This window comes from Aspergillus glaucus (assembly GCF_001890805.1).
Source record: "Aspergillus glaucus CBS 516.65 unplaced genomic scaffold ASPGLscaffold_47, whole genome shotgun sequence".
NCBI lineage: Eukaryota > Fungi > Ascomycota > Eurotiomycetes > Eurotiales > Aspergillaceae > Aspergillus > Aspergillus glaucus.
In genome coordinates this window covers 20,573-35,935 of record NW_019170499.1, presented here as the reverse complement: position 1 = coordinate 35,935, position 15,363 = coordinate 20,573, and the positions used below count along the sequence as shown (strand labels likewise).

Below are 15,363 nucleotides of genomic sequence, written 5' to 3'. Positions count from 1 at the left end.
CCCAATCATGTATGCTTACGCTCCCTCGCCGCAGTCCTCGAATCCAACTCTGTCGGAAATGAACTGGTATGCTCCAACTCCGCCGGCTGCGCAAATTGCGGTTGCGGCACTTGCGTTGGCGCAACACCGTACCCATATCCATATTGATGAGGAGCCATCCCACCCATGGCCATCCCCGCCCCGCCAGCAGCAGCGGCAGCAGCACCCACTTTCAAATCCTGCAGCTCCTTCGCGGAAACCGCGCGTTGTTTCCTCTCCCAAGCTCCCCAGATTAATGCAGAGCCGGCGATAATACCAAGTGGGATGCCAAGACCGAGACCGATTGCGAGGTGGGTTGATTTATCGTCCGAGGAAGAACTGCTATTATCGCCGTCGGTGTTATTATCGGCACTGTTGCCGCTATTGGATGCATTCAATGCAGCAACACCCGGGATCACGGTTCCAGGAGCGACATAGAACGCACGATCCTCTGCGCAGTTGATATTGCTGCTATCGATGCTGGTGACACTACCGCAGCAGTACTGGTTTTCGAGGGCGTTAACCACCCTATACCCTGTTTGAGGGGCATGGCTCTCTTTTCTATTATCAGCATCTCATCACAGAACCTGTCTAATGGGAAGAGGTAACTTACGACACGGCTTCGCGTTGGCACAAACCCCCGACCATTTCTTATTCGTGCAACTCCCTCTCGAGAATGAGGGGCCGTTGCTACCCTGCAGATAGCAGAGGCCGTTAGACAGACAAATATCGCTTTTGCTGCAGCAGATTGAGGTGGATGCGGTGGTGTTGCAGGGAACATCGTCTGTCGCGACGTCTCCGTTGACGAAGTAGCAGGTTTGGGCGGAGACTGTTGATATTAGGAGGGTGACAAGGAGGAAAAGGAGGGGTCGGAGAAGCGGCGATTCCTTCATTTCGTGATTTTATCAATTATTTTCGTTATCTTTCGTGGTGTCGGCGAAGGTTCATTCAATGTATATAGCGGGGTATACTCCGTACTCTGTACAGCATCCGAGGATGTCACATACAAAAGACAAACCGACAAACCGACAAAACAACAAAAAGAAAACCAAAAAGAAAACAAAGCCCAAGAAAAATAAGCGTCCTCCCTCTTTAAAAACCCGCCCCAACCCAACCAAAATCCAGTAACGATCACCCCGAATACGAAGAATCTGCAGCAGCACCACTCAAACCGCCTCATTCGGCATTGCCAACAACCTACCCTGCATACGGAGTATAAGTACTACATGTATATGTGGCCGTACGACTACGGAAACTAATTCCTTCGCAGACCCTATGTCCTAGTACCCATTGGCTGTTACTTTCCCCGCCGGCCCATCATTCGTGGTGGGCCTTAACCGAGAGTGTAGATCAACGCGGTGCTAGGTTGTTTTAGGCTCTGATCGGGCGGCTGTGGCCGTGCGAGAGCCGCGCTACGAGTACTTGTAAGTGAAGAGTTCCGATTGAGTGGTGTGTTGATTTGTCTATTCTTGGCTGGGTCTATATGTACGCACTAGTATTGGGGACACGCAGGATCGACATCGGGAATCCGCCTTGTACCTCTGCGCTGGTTTTGAGTCGATCTATTTCACATGCACTAAAATTGGATTTTAAAAGAACCACAACCCTGGATCTAAAGTAGACCTCGATCTGATCTAAACAAATCCAATCCTAGCCCTATACCCCCCACCCCCAACTCGACTCGCCTCAAAGCCTCCCTCCTCCGCACAATCCCCATACGGATAGGGCTTTCCCAACTTCCCCACACCTAAACCCGAAGTATTCGTCCTCGGCGCCCAAAACGTCGCATCTGCCTTGGGCATCTTGCCACATCCACCTCCCGTCTCCGAGTTAAACAGGAAATACTCGACAAAACCAAGTTGAGAGGACTGGATTCCACCGGTTCCAGCGGGGAGCGTGTATGTACCGATATGCGTCGCGTTGCCCGCGACCGCATCGACAAGGGTTCCGGTCCAGGTCGTCCCGTGGGTATTCTTGATAACAAGGTTATACGGCCGTGAATACGGCGCGGGGACATCAACGGCACAACTAACCCCCGGACCACCATCGGCGCCACCACTGCAGTGCTCGGAATCCGAAGTCGTCGTGCCAGCGACGAAGCTCGAGAACACAGCGTGTACGATACTAGTCCCGTTCGCGGTATCGGATCGCGGCTGGAGACCCGTGTAGCCGACGTCGTCGACGCCGACGAAGCCGAACTGCTGCGCGAAGTACAATCCGTTTTCGTGTTTGGCGCGCGGAATGGCCATTGGGAAGGTTATGTCTTTGAGGCCGGAGGTTGAGACGTTGGCGATGGACCAGCCGAGGCCAATGTTGGCGGTTGCTAGCATGGGAAGGAAGGAGAGGAGTGCGGTGGTTTTCATGGTGAAGGAAGGTGATTTTGCAATTGTGTGTGAGATACTGGATAGGAGCTGATGGTATGAACGAGAGAATGGCTGTGATGGAAAATAGATGTTGGTATGATCCTCGAGCCTTTTATATTCATTTCTGACACCTTGATCGCATCTCGATCACTATTCTTCTCGATGTCGATGTTTCATCCTTAACCAACATCAAACGCCGCCAGTCTGAAGTATACAAGATCTCATATTTCGAGGAATAGAAAAGGAAGACTTAAGCGAAGACCCAGATGCCGGACCCAAGAATATGTGGAGAACCAACCACGACACGGCACAGGTACCGCCCAACAAGCGAGGGATCTACAAGGGTTCTGAAGAAGTTTGTCGATCTTAATTACAGAAGACGATACGATCGCATGACAGATCTGATGAATTCTTCGTCGAATCCAATAAGCGATGTTTCATGTTTCGCCAACGAGGGATTGGTTCGATCTCTTTCCCGGAATGGCAACATGTTCGATGGTACAGACTAATACGACCAACTTTAATAATAATGAGCCGCTTTCCGCTCCGCAGATTCCACCAGCCGCCGCTTCGCTCTTTGCTGATTCGCTACTTGTATACTCGCGGGTTTCGTCGGAATCCATGTCCTCCATGACATACGTATCGTCCAAGGTCATGTGAGCCCCGTGGCTAGCGGCATAGCTCGGTATCATTACCTTGGCTTTCTGCTGGGACCACATCATGGTTGCCCATGACTACTGTGACGTGTTAGCTGGGCTTTGAGTTGACTTCTTCTGGGACACCCTACTTTCGAATTGTCGTTGATTCTTATAAAATGCCAGACATGGCTGTCTGTGACAGCACCATACCCACTTGCGCCTTGCATTTTACCACGCCGTGATGCATGAATCATTGCTGGATGCATTGTCAGAAAATCTTTAGGAAATGGAATACAGACGGAGACATACACATACACTACCAATTATATAAAGCCGCTCCCCGCATCGCCCCTTGGCTTCACTTCCACCACCAGAAAGTTTACCTCCATGTCGTACGGGTTTCCGTACCATAATGCATAATCCATACCTCCTCTGAGAAATTGGAGTTTGCCCTGGTATCGGATAGTCATGCTCAGCCCATGTTCGAACTTCATGTGTGTGGAATGTGCCGAGCGCATCGACGTAATCGAGTCTCCACACCAAGGGCACGACGACAGACATACATTGTCTCCCAAGATGCTGTCACCAACCTTGCAAGGGTCTAGAAAAGAAACACAAACATACCCATATAGACGAGCCACAATGTAACGACGGGTCCTTGCTCTTCGAATGAGAGCTTAATTTCAGGAGATTCGCCGATGGCTTTTCCCGAATCTTTCAAAGTAAATCCCGGAATTTGGGAGAATTTTCCTCGTCGGGCGACTTAGGATGAAGGAGGAAATTCTGGAAGATGTACGTGACCTGAAAGGGTTACATCTTTTTAATAAAGCAGGCCTTGTTTTTTCTTTTTGTGGCAAAAGAACTTTCTGATCGATGAGCGGGTTTCGAGTCCGCGCGGAGGAATGGACATTAGTGGGCTCGACAGGTTCGAAGAAAAGAGTTTGATGAAGTGGTCTGGGGTTCTTAATTACATCGCGCCAGATAGACGATACGCGCGAGATGGCGGAGAATCCATTCAAGTAACTCTCAAGCGAATGGGATAAGGTGGGCTGCGTCTCGTTTCTTTGTTCTCTTGAACAACTTCCGCAGAGAGATCCGTGACATCTTGGAAGTTATCGTTGGCATGACGCGTTTCGAGATGTAGGAACGAAATGGGATATGGATGACAGCGGGCACTAGGTGCTGGATCCCGAGGCTAACCCTACTAGGAAGCTCCACGTGGGCCTCATATTCACCTGGAGATCAGTATCTTCTCTATTGAACATCTCTTGCGATTATACAATTTTCCGGTTTCAATACAACATTTCCCATAAAAAATGGCACTTGAAAAGGGCAAAGGCACAGATAACATTTTTTTTATTTGACTTTGACTTCGATTCGCTGCGGGGATGCTGTGGTGAATGCATTGTTTCGCTCTGATCCTGAAGGTGAGGTGATTTTGCTGCCTCAAAGAAGTAGCCATGTGCGGGAGAGACGCAGGTATAGTTATAAGATCGTTTTAAGTTCTTGCTTTTGTACGGTGGGATGGCGAACCCATTTTTGATTTTTTTGATCTGACTCTCCAATCCTCTCCTCGCTCTCTATTTCCTCGTATTGCAAATAATAGTTCTCTCAGGTACATATAGTAGTAAATAAGACAAGAATTCCCTCAGAAATACAAGAGAGATGAAAATCTGGAGGCGAAGGAAATAAAAAAATTGAGACGAAGGCGAGACAAAGAGAATTGGATGCGTGGGGATTCGAACCCCGGACCTGGGGTCAACCTAGACGAACGCTCTTCCCGACTGAGCTACGTGCCCTTTCTTTTGATATATGATACCCTGAAGTGAAATAAATAGGAAGTTCGCGGGTGCCTGGTTGACGGGAGCCTAAGGCCGGACTGCGCGAGGTTTGCGGGAAGCTGGTGTAGCTTGATTTGCAATACGAATGTGTTAATTCAACATTAGAGGAGTATACAGAACTTAGGAAAGCCTCCTGAAAGTCGTTTGAGACGACAATCTAAGAAGATAATTCAGACCGTAACCATCTGCTCCTTCAACTACTGCTTTGTTAAATGCTTCATAAGGTATGGTGTTGGATGCGGTAGGATCATACGATGAGATCCGGTGGCTTTGGGGGATTTTTTTGAAGGACATCGTGATGGTAGAGAGTATGTAAAAGTGTACGTGTTGACAAGATAATCTGCTAGTAAATCGGCGTGGACGATAGTAGAGGACGACCGGTGCCTGCTCGCTACGTCATTCAATTGAGTCGTCTGCCTAGTAAGTTAAATAAGAAGATAGAAAAGTTTCGCGAATATATACAGAGCAAATTGCTATCAATCCCGGCAAACAATGTCAATAACCAATAGAATTGACGGTACATATATCGCCAATCACTCCAATGTAGATTCTAGTCTTTCTGGCAGGAGTAAGACGGCGAGTTAACGACCAAATCTGTAGAAGCTTCTGTGGAGGAATCCACAGTCTCCGTGCTGGTCCGAATGTACACTTGACGCTTGTGCATAAGCGGGGACGCACCGGTGGCATCCATAACAAATGACACATCCCCGGAATCTTCTGGCGGTGACGCCAATTTAAAGGACGACGCCCAGTCAAGAACAGCTCCAGCTGGGTTCTGTGAGATTATTCCGCCTCCGCGGTCAGGGTCGCGATCGAACTCCAGGTCCTTTGGTCCGGCGGCCCCCGACAAAGAAATGATCTTCCCCAAACCAAATTGCATGCTTAGTAGGGCAGTCGAGGGGAGCAGGTGTATTATGCGGGCTTTCGGTACGAATTGTGGCTCACGGAAAAGGGAGACAACTAATAGGCAAGCAAACTAGGCATTTCATAAACTATGCATTATTTATAATACAGTCAAGCGTAACCACAGTTGTCTTTGATGCTTAGCATAATAGATTTTCGCATTCATTCTAGGGCCCTCTGGCGGTTCAACGACGACGCACTCTGGTCTTCTTGGCACCATTATCCCGCGTAGTTTCCTGCTGGTTAAACTCGAAGTCAATTACTGCGCGCATGGACGACGTGCGGGAGAGTCCATTCGAGCCTGTAGTATGCGGACATAGGCGTACGCGTCGAGAGATAGACGGTCATGGCATCCGTCAAATACTCCGCCTGGATTCGATGCATCCCTGAAAATATCCATCTACCGGCGACGCAAGCGGTCCTCGTCAAAAAAGAACTCCAACGTTTTCCAGAACTCAGCAACGGAGCTAGCCGTGGCTCCCGCGGAATAAGGCTCAATCATGCTCTGCGGGTATATAGGCGTAACAACAGACGGAATCTCAGTCATAAAGCAACGTTTCCTATCGCGCTCTAGGGCAATATCACTGGGTGATAACGCGTGTTCATTAGGTGAAGCAGGTGCGCTCCAGCTTGGATTCGACTTCCAGCCTGAGGTTAGGTTCCAGCCATATGGGCGCTTTATCCAGTGGAGGGGTATTGTGCGACAGCAGTCTTGGAGTGTGTCAAGATAATCATGTAGAACTCCGGTTTTGGCGTCGTTCACGATTTGGCGGAGTTTTGAGATGTTGCATACTTGGAGGCATGCCCAAAAGGTTGCTGGGACGGTGTCTTTTTCCGTGGTTTTGCGGAGGTCAGATAGGAGGTGCTGACGCTCGGGTGATGGGATGTTGAATGTTTCGTCGGGGGTGGTGGCAGATGTGGACTGATGGGACGAGGTATGTCTTGCGAGGTAACTTTTGAACCACATAGTGATTCTAAATGGTCTAGAAGAATGCGTTCATAATACATTGATGGGGAAAAAGGAGATAACCAGATGAGATGTGATAAGTTGGACTTAACGGTGGGTGCCTGCTGGCCAATTATGTTTGAACGTCATGCAATTGATTGCCTTTATATACAAAGCCAATTTCCACCCCAGAAGTGTTGAAACGGCAGCAATCACTCCTTCTGAACACGCTCCATCGGCCACTCAACCCACCCCCACAAATCAGCCGGCAAAAACGCACAAACCCCATTCAACACATGCTCCCCCCATCCCGTCATAAACCACACAGACTCCATATACTTCAACAGCCCAGCCCAATGCGCAAGAATCACCAAAGCAAGCGAATCCTTCCGTTCCAACTGCGCCACGAAATCTCGGGGAAGTCGGTATAACCACCCTATTAGGATGTGCATTAAGCCAACGGCTGGTTTGTGGAGGGAGCGTTTTAGGTATACTTCTTCCAGCGTGGATGTTAGGTTGTCGATGGCAGACAAGTACATGACGCGGTCTCCCGCGTCCCATGAATGTTGTAGATCGACGAGGCGTTGCAGTCCTTGGACTTGCGCGATGTGTTCTTGTAGTTCGTTTTGCATTGGCGGGCTCATGTTCGCAACATCCGAGCTTGGCTTGGGCTCTAAGATCCCGCTGAACACCTTACTATGGTGTGATTCCAGAATCAACTTCACGCCGTGCATAAGCACCAGCCACTCCGCAGGACCGTTGTCGCTGAAGACAAGATACTCCCCTGGCCGGGGTCCTCGGCCAAAATATGCAAAACAGATCATCACGGCGGATATGTACACTTTTTGACATGTGTCTGCGTTGAGTTCGGAGAGCACAGCTGTAACGGACTGGACTCCGAATGTGAAATGGTCGTCGGCTTGTTGGAGGTACTGCTCCCGCAATCCTGGCTTTTCGTGACCCATGTGCAGCGCTGAAAGAGCCAAAATAAGATGTAGAATTGAAGGGAACTCAAAAGCCCATTGCGCGACGTGATTCTGCCAGACAGCGCGTCCATGCTCGTCGTCGACTGTGGTGGGGATTGTGGAGACGAGAAAGTGGTGGAAGAGTTGGAGGTCAGGCATTGAGATAAAATCCGTACTTGCTTCTGTAGATACATCTTTATGCTGCGTTTCTGTAGACTTCAGGGTTGGTGATTGGGCCGTTCGCTTCCAGATCTCAGTTGTATATTGAGAGGTGCGGAAGCGGTACTTCTTTTCTCGAGGGCACCGTTCGGTGGGTGATAACGATCCGGATGCAGCAGAAGATACTTCGGAGCTTCCACGCGCGGAGAAGATACATTCGACCTCATGGTTGGCGCAATTGGTGCAGATGGGCTTTTTCTCGTCGCACTGGCAGGTGTCAGTGTCGGTGCTCACGGATGGAAGACGGACCCTGCGCTGGGGAAAGCAGAATAGCGAGAGTAGGCTATCCAGCATGATTGAGGATTCCGAACTTCAACAATTAAATTGACAAAAAAAAAAAAAAAAAAAAAAAAAAAAAAACAGGCGTGAGACCGGGGACAAAGTGGGCTATCAATGTATGAAATACTGCGAGCAAGAAAAGGAGACAGCCACCAGCAAGCCACTCACCTTAATACGCCTCCGCTTACAATTACTGCATCCCGAGCGCGATTTTTGATGTGTACGCCTTGATTTCACAGGCCTCATCATTGTCTGGAGTGTTGAAGAAGTCTCGTACTTCGTAGTCGTATTCGTTTTCTTTTATACCCGATTTGGGTGTGGGTCGGGAAAAGGCAAAAATAGAAGTCTTGGATTTTTCCACAATTCTTGTCCAATTAAGGGCTAACGTCTTTTGTGTTTTGGGAAGTCGCGGCGAGACAAGAATGGGTGATATTTTTGACGGGGAGAGCCGATGCTCAGGGGGGGTTTCCTGGGTTTCAATGGTTTGTTTCTGTGTTTTCTCGATTTTTTTTACCATTGGGTGGGTGGTTCTGGTCTTATATATAGTGCGGTTGCTATCCACATATATATCTAGGATGAAATAAATAAATGCTATACTACAATATGCAATGACATGGATGACCATACGCTATATCTCCCTCGAACACACAACCTCCTCAAAAACCTCACAAACCCTCTCTCTATCGCAAACTTCCCTCCCCATTATCTCCTCCCCCTCCACCCACCTACCCTCCTCAACCCTCTCCCCAACCCCCTTCCTAAAACCCCTCCTCAATCCCCGATAAGCCCCCTGACTCGGATACGCAACCAACCCCATCGTCGCACTCCCCGTCTTAACCGTCAAACTAACAAGCCCCTTCGTCAAACCCTTCGCAACGCCCAGCGCACCCTGCTCTTTCTTCGAACGGTACGTATGCACGAAGATATCTGTTACGCCTTCGTAGACGCCGTGCATGAAGGTGGACCAGGCGACTAGAGCGCCAGTTTCCAGGGATGTTATCGGAGTGTGGTTGCGTACGGGGTCGCCGTAGAGGCGCGGGAGAGAGCGCATGCCTTCTGTTGCGGCGAGGGGAAGGTCGAGGAGGGCGCCGCGGGAGGCGCGGCCGAGGAATTTGCCTAGGCTGGTGAGAGAGAGGAGGAGCATTTGGCGGGCGTGGTTTGGGTTGCTAGTTTGGGGGTCTGTGGTGGGTGTGTCTTCTGGGTTTGATGTTGATCTATGGCGTTTGTATTCGCGGTATGGGTCGAGGATTATGCCTGCTGTGGCATCTGCCATGCCGCTCATTGTTGATAATGAGGCTGATGAGATGGCTGTGAGAGGGTCCCACCGTCGGATGTCGATTACGATGGGCTTTGTTTCGAGGCTACCTTCTGTTAGCCCTGTCTGCATTGCCGCGTACTGTCGTAAATACTCACCGTTTCAAATGCTTTCTCTGAAGACGTCTTTCACGTACTAAAGCACAAGCTGCCAGTTTTGATAATCGCACTGTTGTTTTCCCCCGTTTGATCCTCCAGGCAGCAGGTTCATCTGGAAGGATATCGCACAGCATCTCCTTTCGTGGGAGATGAGCATGGAATGAATCGACTGCAGCCCGGACTCCAGATTCACTATTCATTTTTCTAGCCAGAGCCCGGGCTGTAGTGGAAGCAGAGGGGGCCAAACAGAACTTGATTGCATCCGCCAGGTTCTCTGCCGTGAGAGACTTTTGTGGAATAGGACTCGGGCCTACGCCTGCGGAAGCAACGATGCTTCCCCAGAATGCTTGACTAAACAAGACATCAATGATTGACCTTTCCATGCAATGATAAGGGGACCTTACTCTCCAAAAAACGGAACAATTGTGGTTGGCTTCCCGTACCGCAACCCACAAGCGGTCGTGCCAGCGCCGCCATGATGCACTACAGCAGCCACATGCTGGAAAAGCCACTCGTGAGGACAGTCTCCGAGGAAGTAAACATTCGAATTCCCGGGCGCTTCGAAGTTAGACCATCCACGGGAGATGATGGCTCGCACACCGGTGATTTCGACGGCTTGTAGTAGAATGGACAGCATCTTCTCTGGATCTTCGACGATGATGCTTCCAAAACCGATGTAAATTGGTGTATCACCAGCATTAAGGAATTCGACGAGGTCTCCTGGTGGATGGTAGGCTGGTGGATCTCTGAAGAAGAATCCACAGACATCTGATCTCGTTAGAATTGAAATGAGGTGGTATGAGAAGAGCTGACCTATATGAGATCCCCAATCGGGCGGTTTTGCAACCAACGCTGGAGACCAGCAATATGTAAACGGTACTTGCAGCGTTTCCGCAAGGTTCGGCCCTTCAGTAGCGGGCACAGGTTCCAACTCAAGGACATCTTTACGCCAGCCATTAATCAGATCCGCTAGACTGCAATCACACAAGTTAGTATGATAGTTTGTTAATCTTAGAAAGTAGCATACCCCTGCCAAGTCATCCACTCAACAAAATGATACGAAACCAAATTCCCCAAACTCGGATCACTCCCCGAATAACTCAAATTCGCCAACGGATGCGGAAACTCCCTTGTACTCGTCCACGGCATAGTAAACATAAGATGCACAGGAACACCCAACGCCTGCGCACAATGCACATGCGCGAAACTAGGCGGATTCGCGATAATTGCATCTGCCACAAACGGTTTCCCAGAATGCGGATCCGGTTGTATGCATGACTGCCAGCAGCCATCGAGGATCTGTGCGATTATGGCACGTTTCTTTTGGATGTCGCCTGCCCGCACGCTTTTCATGCTGGGGATTAGACCTGGGTTACGAACCATGTAGGACATTAGTTCGGCGGGGTCCCCGTCGAGTGGGTAGAATTCGAGACCGGTGGTTGTGACGAAGTGTTCGAAAGTGGCGTGTGTGGCTAGTCGGACGCGGTGGCCGTGTTTTTGGAGTTCTGTGCCAAGGGCGATGAATGGTTGGACGTCACCGCGGCTGCCGACGACTTGGATGACGATGTTGAGTTTGATGCTCCATGTTGGGTGTGGTCGTGGCCTAGAGGTTTCATGTTCGTCTGTGGGTTGTCTGGTGCTGCTGCGGCGCATCAACCATTCCACGTTCCGGCTGAACCTTTGTCCAACTCGGACGTCTACACGTCCGTCATTGGTAGTAGTGACTTCTGGAAGAGGCGCGGCAGGATACGGCGGGACGTCTGAAGGAGACAAGTCCTCTGTTTCGGGGCTGGCGGGGGAGATCGCCTCGTAGGGAGGGGGGTCCCGGTTGTCGTTAACGGGATTTGCCATTTTAACCACTGTTGTATGTTTTTGGTTCCCCCAGTTAAACTCCGGAAAGGTAAGTTATGAATAGTGACAGTCAGAGTCAGCTAAGGAGAAAGAGGGAAATAGAAAGAAAGAGAATTTTAACGCGAACAAACAATCAAGATACTAAAGGTCCATGTGAACATTTCACCTGTAGATATCCATGGAATAACCTCATCAGCCCCGTAACCCTTTCATATTAGCGCTGTTTATCCGAATAACGTCCGGAAGCACCAAATATAGAAGGTTTCAACATAGATAGACTTTTTTTCAGAGCCCTAGAGCGGGTTCCGAACGGCGCTAATGCCGCATACCGAACATCATTCCGCTTCTGGACTTCCTGCTTGAACGTGATTGGGCATCAGCTTACGAGTACGATAGAATTACTTGATTGGGTTAGTGCTGTCCAGGTATCAGAAAATGCATGGTTTCCATTTTGGGATGGCAGGTTGGTTCTTAAATCCGGACCCCTCTTCATTTCTGACCGGACATTCTTTTCATTCAAACAAAAAACTACTACAATATTGACTACTGCTTATACATCCATTTCCACCCTCAAGCAGAACGCATCTCATCACATCCCACAAGCCCCAACCATGAAACCAACCAACCCCAAACTCGACCAATACTGGCACAACCCCGGCCCCTGCGGCCTAATAACCCGCACCGCCCTCCGCACGCTTCAGTTCACTCTCGCCATAATAACCGCTGCCCTCTACGGCATCGACCTCGCACACTCCACCACAACCTCCACGCCCGCCAACTCCGAATGGATCTACGCCGAAATCGTCGCCGCTCTCTCTGCAATTACCTGCATAGTGCACTGCTTTGTGACCGTCACCCGGGTTGGATGGTGTACTTGGGACTTTGTGCTGTTTGTGCTGTGGATGGCGCAGACGGGTGTTTTTGGGAATATTTATGTTAGGCGGGATGGGGGTGTTGAGGGGGATTATGTGCGTGCTACGGGGAGTTTGGGGAGGATGAGGGCGGGAGTTTGGGTTGGGTTGGTTTGTATGGTGCTTTGGTTGGGGACGTTTGTGCTTGCGGTGGGTTGGTGTTGTAGGACGAGGAAGGTTGTTAGGAGAACGGACAAGGACAAGGAACAGGAACAGGAACAGGAACAGGAACAGGAGAAGGTTGGGGATGAGGAGAGGGGGGTGATTTATGCTGAGAGTGAGACCGATTATATGAGTGAGGGTGACTGGGACAGTATCAAGAAGGCGGAGAAGGGTGAGAAGGGTGCCAAATATTAAACAAGATCTATGCTATTTTACATAAGTTACATCCATGACGCGTATCCCGCCATCTCACCCAAAGATACCATCAACAACTTATAATTCGTTCTCGGCAGTCAAGCGGCGCTTGTAAATTTATTATGGGGTCATCGTCCTTGCCCTAGTAGATGTGTATGCCATGATGTCATGCCTTCGCGGGGTGACCATTCAAGAACCCCGCATGCATGAAAACTATACAAATACGGAAATGTGCAATACAGTGTGGAATATACAGAGTACAGAGTATGCGCGTGGGTCATGCGAAATGTGTACTCTGTAGTCCATAGAAAATGCTGAAACAATGCACTGCCTAGTACGACGCGCATTATGAGCCGATCTGTACCAGATACATGATTACATCATAGCTCGGAATTCAACAAGATGTAAATAACTCGCTATTCCGTCTGAGATCAATCACAACCATCAACATAATACTACCATATACAATCAGACAAAAATGAGTACAGCAGTTGACAAGCAAGAACTTCTCCGGTATGTCCTCCACTATCGCATATCCGACCGGAACAGGTACACTAACAACTACAGTCTCGGAGACTGGATGCCCACAGACCCCAGCGTCCAGCAAGAATGGCTCGCAAAGGTCATCTCCGACGCAGATAACGAGCCCCGCGACCTCCATCCCGTCCTCCGTGAATTCGGCGAATTAATCGAGACCGACTCCGTCGTGAACGACCTCTTCACCTCGACTTTCAAAGAACTCCCGAACAAAAGCTTCTTCAGCAACAGACAAACCCCCAAATCCCCTCCGATCCGGGACTACAAGCATTTTCTACGAGTCCTGGACAAGCTCCTCACGACCGCACCGACATGGACCGACGTCCACAACCGAGTCGGGGTAGTGGGAATGCCGATCAACGCGGTCCTCGATTGGCCGCTCGGTGTATCGAGCGGACTCACGGCATTCCTGAACCCCGCTGTAAACGGGATAATAAAGAAGGTTCTTAAAGCGTGGGGACAGTTTCTTAAGTCGCCTGAGTCGGCGGCTGTGCTTAACGACACGGCGACCGGGTGGCTCGGAGAGTCGGCCATGAAGGCTCTCACTGAAGCCGCGAACGTGAGTGGGGGGAATTATGGCTTTGATGAGGTTTATGTTTGTGATGCGGCGGAGGTACATTATGGGTTTAAGTCTTGGGATGCGTTTTTTACGAGGCCGTTGCGGGAGGGTGTGAGGCCTATTGCGGGGGCGGATGATTCGAGTGTTATTATCAACCCATGCGAGTCGAAGCCGTATAGGGTCGCGCATGGCGTCGGTGGTGGTGAGAAGCTTGATGTCAAGGGTACGCAGTATTCTCTGCCGAAAATGCTGGGAGACGATCAACTTGCGCAGCCGTTCATCGGTGGTACCGTGTACCAAGCCGCCCTCGGCGTCTTGGGCTATCACCGCTGGCACGCACCGATTAGTGGAAAAGTGTCGAAGACATACGTTATTGAAGGCACATACTATGACCAAAACCGCATCAACACCGGCGGCAGTTTTCTCTCCAAATTACCCGGAGCAAGCTTCTTCGGACAAGGACAAGACACTGATCCCCAACCCGCGGATGTCACGGCCACAGCCACACGAGCGGTAATCCTGATCGATTCTGATAACCCAAAGATTGGACAAGTAGCCTTCCTGGCAGTCGGACTGGCGGAGGTATCAACATGCGAGATCAATGTCAAAGAAGGTGACACTGTGAGCAAGGGAAGCGAACTTGGAATGTTCCACTACGGTGGATCAACTCATTGTTTGCTTTTCAGGCCAGGAATCAATTTCCGCTCCTTGCCTTCAGAGTCGGCGGATACTTTGCCTGTGAATGAGCAGTTGGCGGTTGTTTCTTAGTGGTCTTTAGCGGTTGTATGATGTTTTATTTATGTGCTACGTACTATGTAGTTTAATTCGGTTTTATATATGAAATTGATCTTTAACGTTTAGGTAACTATTCAAAGGATCAAAGCACTATTATCACGTAATGCCATTCACCTTTAGCGGCTAACCTGAAGGAGAAACCTGCTGTCCTATTCATCACCGTCCATCAATTGACCATCAACTCATCACTAGCTCAGACTACATCTGTCCTTTGTAAGCCCAAATGGAGACCGGTTCTGCTGCTTACTAGTTTCTCGTCTGGGGCTCTGAGCACGTCCATTAATGACACAGGAGAGTACCGTCAGGTAGATCACTATCATTTCTAGTCTCTGTTATGCTTGTCTGCTTTTCACTACTTGTTTGTACAATGCTGCAATACGTTATATGTATGCTGGCTTCCAATACCGTTCCCGAACATCACGAGAGGTCATTTCGAAAGCACAGTATCCAACAAATAGCATACAAAAAGCCCAGTTTTCTGCTGAAGCTATTTGGACTCGGTGCGAGAGACGGTATACACTGGCCACTTTCGACGTGGGTCATCGACTTTCGACAGTTAGACGAATACATTTCACCCAGCGATTCTGTGATAACGCAAGAGGGCCTACGCATTGGTTTGTCAAACGGAAGTCTAGGCTCTCGAAGTGAATGATTAACGGGTGCGCTTTATTTGTCTCTTGCGCTATTCAGTAACATATCCTTTTGTGCACTCTATACAAGGAAGTGCGACGTCAGGCAAGAATTGAGCACTTGGTCTGAAGCAAGGTC

General features: G+C 49.6%; 7 protein-coding genes and 1 pseudogene across 8 annotated transcripts; 2 read left to right on the top strand and 6 right to left on the bottom strand.

Moving 5' to 3' along the window:
• Positions 1-5: 5 nt before the first annotated feature.
• On the bottom strand, positions 6-911 carry ASPGLDRAFT_30591 (uncharacterized protein; the record flags this gene model as incomplete). The annotated part of the gene is made up of 2 exons (XM_022543962.1): positions 6-574; positions 632-911. The coding sequence occupies 2 exons, from the start codon at positions 909-911 to the stop codon at positions 6-8; spliced, it is 849 nt and encodes a 282-aa protein (XP_022395228.1).
• Positions 912-1,652: 741 nt separating this feature from the next.
• Positions 1,653-2,348, bottom strand: ASPGLDRAFT_70726 (uncharacterized protein; the record flags this gene model as incomplete). The annotated part of the gene is made up of 1 exon (XM_022549510.1): positions 1,653-2,348. One exon carries the CDS (start codon positions 2,346-2,348, stop codon positions 1,653-1,655), a length of 696 nt encoding a protein of 231 aa, XP_022395227.1.
• A 2,395-nt stretch (positions 2,349-4,743) lies between these two features.
• On the bottom strand, positions 4,744-4,818 carry ASPGLDRAFT_t177 (annotated as a pseudogene). Its single transcript has one exon. The product of its transcript is annotated as a tRNA-OTHER (tRNA).
• A 1,345-nt stretch (positions 4,819-6,163) lies between these two features.
• Positions 6,164-6,730, bottom strand: ASPGLDRAFT_40718 (uncharacterized protein; the record flags this gene model as incomplete). Its single annotated transcript, XM_022545258.1, has 1 exon — positions 6,164-6,730. The coding sequence occupies one exon, from the start codon at positions 6,728-6,730 to the stop codon at positions 6,164-6,166; it is 567 nt and encodes a 188-aa protein (XP_022395226.1).
• Positions 6,731-6,859: 129 nt separating this feature from the next.
• Positions 6,860-8,418, bottom strand: ASPGLDRAFT_182498 (Zn(II)2Cys6 transcription factor; the record flags this gene model as incomplete). Its single annotated transcript, XM_022543029.1, has 2 exons — positions 6,860-8,100; positions 8,341-8,418. The coding sequence occupies 2 exons, from the start codon at positions 8,416-8,418 to the stop codon at positions 6,922-6,924; spliced, it is 1,257 nt and encodes a 418-aa protein (XP_022395225.1). The 3' UTR covers positions 6,860-6,921.
• A 284-nt stretch (positions 8,419-8,702) lies between these two features.
• On the bottom strand, positions 8,703-11,436 carry ASPGLDRAFT_182493 (glycosyltransferase; the record flags this gene model as incomplete). The annotated part of the gene is made up of 5 exons (XM_022543028.1): positions 8,703-9,533; positions 9,586-9,936; positions 9,990-10,353; positions 10,399-10,559; positions 10,613-11,436. The coding sequence occupies 5 exons, from the start codon at positions 11,434-11,436 to the stop codon at positions 8,801-8,803; spliced, it is 2,433 nt and encodes an 810-aa protein (XP_022395224.1). The 3' UTR covers positions 8,703-8,800.
• Positions 11,437-12,009: 573 nt separating this feature from the next.
• ASPGLDRAFT_53569 (MARVEL domain-containing protein) lies at positions 12,010-12,779 on the top strand. Its single transcript, XM_022548017.1, has one exon. It carries the CDS (start codon positions 12,048-12,050, stop codon positions 12,702-12,704), a length of 657 nt encoding a protein of 218 aa, XP_022395223.1. The 5' UTR covers positions 12,010-12,047; the 3' UTR covers positions 12,705-12,779.
• A 200-nt stretch (positions 12,780-12,979) lies between these two features.
• Positions 12,980-14,661, top strand: ASPGLDRAFT_160637 (phosphatidylserine decarboxylase family protein). The gene is made up of 2 exons (XM_022542460.1): positions 12,980-13,217; positions 13,272-14,661. Exons 1-2 carry the CDS (start codon positions 13,183-13,185, stop codon positions 14,566-14,568), a joined length of 1,332 nt encoding a protein of 443 aa, XP_022395222.1. The 5' UTR covers positions 12,980-13,182; the 3' UTR covers positions 14,569-14,661.
• The last annotated feature ends 702 nt before the right edge of the window (positions 14,662-15,363 follow it).

What these genes read in the sequence shown, in the direction of transcription:
- ASPGLDRAFT_53569 (XM_022548017.1), top strand. Translation starts at nt 12,048, where the DNA reads ATGAAACCAACCAACCCCAAACTCGACCAATACTGGCACAACCCCGGC.
- ASPGLDRAFT_160637 (XM_022542460.1), top strand. Translation starts at nt 13,183, where the DNA reads ATGAGTACAGCAGTTGACAAGCAAGAACTTCTCCG. An exon ending in GACAAGCAAGAACTTCTCCG is followed by an intron (nt 13,218 to 13,271) that starts GTATGTCCTCCA and finishes TAACAACTACAG; the next exon opens with TCTCGGAGACTGGATGCCCA.